This window comes from Lactuca sativa, chromosome 2 (genome assembly GCF_002870075.4).
Source record: "Lactuca sativa cultivar Salinas chromosome 2, Lsat_Salinas_v11, whole genome shotgun sequence".
In the NCBI taxonomy this organism is placed as follows: domain Eukaryota; kingdom Viridiplantae; phylum Streptophyta; class Magnoliopsida; order Asterales; family Asteraceae; genus Lactuca; species Lactuca sativa.
The window spans coordinates 8,798,363-8,802,450 of NC_056624.2; the positions used below are offsets into that span (position 1 = coordinate 8,798,363).

At 34.3% G+C, this 4,088-nt stretch overlaps 1 protein-coding gene across 1 annotated transcript; it reads right to left on the minus strand.

Moving 5' to 3' along the window:
- Nucleotides 1–418: 418 nt before the first annotated feature.
- On the minus strand, nt 419–835 carry LOC111905550 (uncharacterized). Its single transcript, XM_023901236.1, has one exon. It carries the CDS (start codon nt 833–835, stop codon nt 419–421), a length of 417 nt encoding a protein of 138 aa, XP_023757004.1.
- Between the last annotated feature and the right edge of the window lie 3,253 nt (nt 836–4,088).

Consider the following 4,088-nt stretch of genomic DNA (forward strand, 5'->3'; position numbering starts at 1 on the left):
TCGTCTCTCTGTTATCTTTGACAATCTTTTGATAGTTCCTTTCTTTAATGAAGCTTCCCTCTCTTCTTTGAAATGCCTTGAAGGCAGCGGACTTGGGCTGATTTCTTTTTTTAGTGGAAATCATCCTTTGTCTTTCATCTTCTGCAACCAAGTGATAGGCTGCACTTAAGTTGGGAGTGGGTTTGGTGGCTAAAATTTGGGTTTTGATCACATTGAAGTCGAAATCCTACCCCATAAGAAACTGATATAATCACTCTTTCTCTTGAAACTCAATCAGTCGTTTTCCAATATCACATGAACAACCTTTACACGAGCATCTGGGAAAAGAGTGCATAGAAGTAGCTTCATCCCAAAGTGACCGGAGATTAGTGAAGTAGGTAGACACAGAGGACCCATCCTATCGAACAACAACTATTTTCTACTTCAGTTCGTATGCCCTAGGTGAGCTTTCTTTTCCGAATCTTTCACGTAAATCTGACCACATCTCGGACGCAGTACTCACATATTTTATGCTGTTGTGTATGTTCTTCTCCATGGCTGTAGTGAGCCATCCCTTCAGCATTGCATCACAGCGCATCCAGGGCATGTAGTCTGCAGATCCCTTTTCAGGTTTCTTGATCGTCCCATCAATAAACTCAAATTTGTTCTTGGGAAAGAGAAATTTCTCCATCTCTTGTGACCAATCGACATAATTGTTATCTGTGAGCACCTCATTCACATGGAGTTGCTTAGGGAAATCAGAAGGGTGAATATAGAATGGGGAACTATGATCGATTCCCGTTCCTGAATTCTCCCCTGAACTCAAATCATCTTTTGGTCCGTTGCTTCCTGTCATTCTTCAAGATTGAGATTTTGAAACCTGCTCTGATACCATCTAAAATTCCATTGGTATCAAAGAAACTTTCTATTATTGATTGATAATCACCTAAGATGAGAAACAAGAAATTTAAATACTGAAACCAGAAAACAACGAACTACACCTAAACAATAGGAAAAGATAAGTACATCCTAATCAACAATTATCCATCAATATATAATAATATCTAATATAACATAGTTGAAGCTTCACTTAGATAATATCCTTAAGCTTTGGATCGTCGAAGTGGTACAATGGAAGTATTTTCATGGATGAAAAACTTCGCAACTACTTCTTGAATTGCATTGTTGTTGTAATAAACAAAGTATTATCCGATCCAATATTAGTTTGTCTTGGGTCTGATGAACTATGTGGAAAATTAGGGTTAATTAGGGTTGCGAGTATAGATGTTAATATATAATCATACATGTTATAGTAGGGTCCATATATTATACAATATTATATAAACAACAAAAAGAGTAATAACTATCTATTCATTACACCTTCGGCTAGCAGTGGAAGCACCGAGGGGTGACGGCAGTATATTGATTACCGAAATCATAGAGTACAAACTATAAATATATTTTATTAATAAATGATGTCTATTACATGGGATAAATAAGAACTTATCTATCTTACAGCTGTTTGTCTTTCCTTGCGTTGATTTCTTCTCCTTCCTAGGAATACATGCGATTTCGAAAACATCACCTTGATATTGGTGAGTTCACAGGTTTAACATATATCGATAAAACTCTTTTTGAAAACTTTTTTGGATCTTTGTTTATGAATAAACGTACTTTCCATTTGTCCATTCCTAGGTTTTCCATAGCTTCGAAATCTTTTTATTCTTTAAAACTTATCTTTTAGGATGTATAGTCAATCTTAATATTCTATATCTTTTTTTCTTTCACTTTTAGGATATTTTATTAACCCTAACTTGTTTTAATATACTTCTAGGATATTTTACCAATCCTAACTTATCAATATATTTCTAGAATATTCTGCCAACCCTAACTTAAAAACTTTATAAGATATTTTACCAATCATAACTTACAATACATTTTAGGAAATTTTACCAATCCTAATTTATTAAAATATATTTTTAGGATATTTTACCGGTCCTAATCTATTATAATGTTTACTACTTGAAGGTGTCCCACTAGGTAGTTGACTTCCTTAAGGTTTTTGGGTTGTATTAGCATGGGCCCCTATAATCGATGTTGTTGACTAATATTTTCCTAGCACGACGTTTCGTCGGACTTCGAATAATGCTTGTATATAAATAAAGTTATACTACCGGGATTGTAGCTAGCAATCACAAGTGAGGGTGTCAGCCGCCCTTTATCCGAGTAGTCTTTTCTTCGCCAAATTGCCCGAAGCCTATGCTTTTTTGAATCCAATCGTAGATGTTATGCCAGTCATACCCCTGTTCTTTTTTTTTATCTCCTATTTTGCAAAAAAGGAAACTCAGGTAAGTGCCCATATAGATCTATACATATCTTCCTGGCTGTCGCAAGACTAACGATTATAGGTTTGGGGAAGCCGAATTTAATCAGGCTAACGATGAATAATAAAAGCTCCCTAACACATTAACCTTAAGTGTTTTTATCTTTTCTTTAACTCTTTTATTTAATAAAATCATTAATTATCACTATATAATCTTTTTACTTTATAAATGATAATTAAAGTCCATATACCTTATAATTATCCTTATATATATATATATATATATATATATATATATATATATATATATATATATATATATATATATATATACACCCTAGTTATGATTAATTTGAAAAACAAGATATTCGGGCAGAGTAACAACTAAGTACAATGCATATCCAAATAATTGATCAGTATTACTTCTACGTAGTATGTTGTCCTAGGAAATTGGCCAGTTTAATATCTATGTGAAATCTTTTCCTAAAACATCAGACATCATAACTTTTAGGCATTATATCATAGTTTACAACTAGGCAAAGTATCTACATGTACATTTTCATAAAGTTTCATGCTTTGCTTAACTACTAATATATACAAAAATATATTTTGATGAAGTAGTTTGGTAAGCATGTATTCCCCCCCCCCTAAAACCATTAAAATACAAAAATGGGGCCGTGAACTCACTTTAGTTGCGTGATCTGGGATATCCTTGCTACTGCATCCTAAGATTCGTGCCATTAGGAGAATTTCTGATATGGGTCAAGCGAAAGAGAGAGATCTTTGGGTTTTTGGGTGTGGAGAATTAAGAAAGTGAGCATTTCAGTTTATAGTGCATATGCACTATGACAACCCGTAAATTTCTATCTTGTAAAGTCAAAACCAATCAACCAAAAGTAAGACTTATTTCTATTGCCTTTTAGCCTTGTTAAGGGTCATTTTAATGAGTTCTAAGCCTAGCACACTTAAGGATTGGATGTGGAGAAGTGTTAGCTTAGGATTAGAGGAATGCAATCGAACCAGAAAACCCATCAAAGTGTGTTCACGGCCGTGAACTAAGTATGGCCGTGAACCCCTCTTAGGTCATGAACCCTTAGCGTATATATATATATATATATATATATATATATATATATATATATATATATATATATGTATATATATATATATATATATATATATATATTTTCCATTTTCCTTCACTTCTTTTTCTCTTAGCCGCAAACAACCCCTTTCTCTCTCAAGTATCATATATCAAGAACACCATTTTCACTCTTTTCACCCTCTTTCGTTTGATACTTCATAGAAGCTTACTAGGATCTTAAAACACTCACCAAAACACCAAGATCTTCAAGTGTTGTTCACAATTGGGCCGTGAATCTTCAAGTTTGGGCCGTGAACCCTTCATGTGTTCATCATTGGGCCGTGAACTATCCTTCCTTTGGGTCGTGAACACCCCTTCAACCTCCTAACTTGCTTCTAGAATTCTTTTGGTGGGTTATTCTTGCATCCTAGGTTGTTTTCCAATCACCTTTGTAGTTAGATTCACTAATTACATGCCTATGTGTATCAATATATGTCATTTAGGACTCGTTTGTGCCTCAGGACTTCATTCGTGGGACTTATCATCCTTATTCGGACCTTCAGTTGAATCACACTCATAAGGTGAGTTCATACTCCTATAATCAATCTTTTAAATGTTTTTAAATGCTTTTAAAAGAATGGGGGGGGGGGGGGGGGGGAATACAAGTTAAACACAATGATATTGTGTTAAGACTTACCTGTG

Bases quoted from the DNA above. Each gene is read 5' to 3' on its own strand.
- LOC111905550 (XM_023901236.1), bottom strand. From the start codon at position 835: ATGACAGGAAGCAACGGACCAAAAGATGATTTGAGTTCAGGGGAGAAT.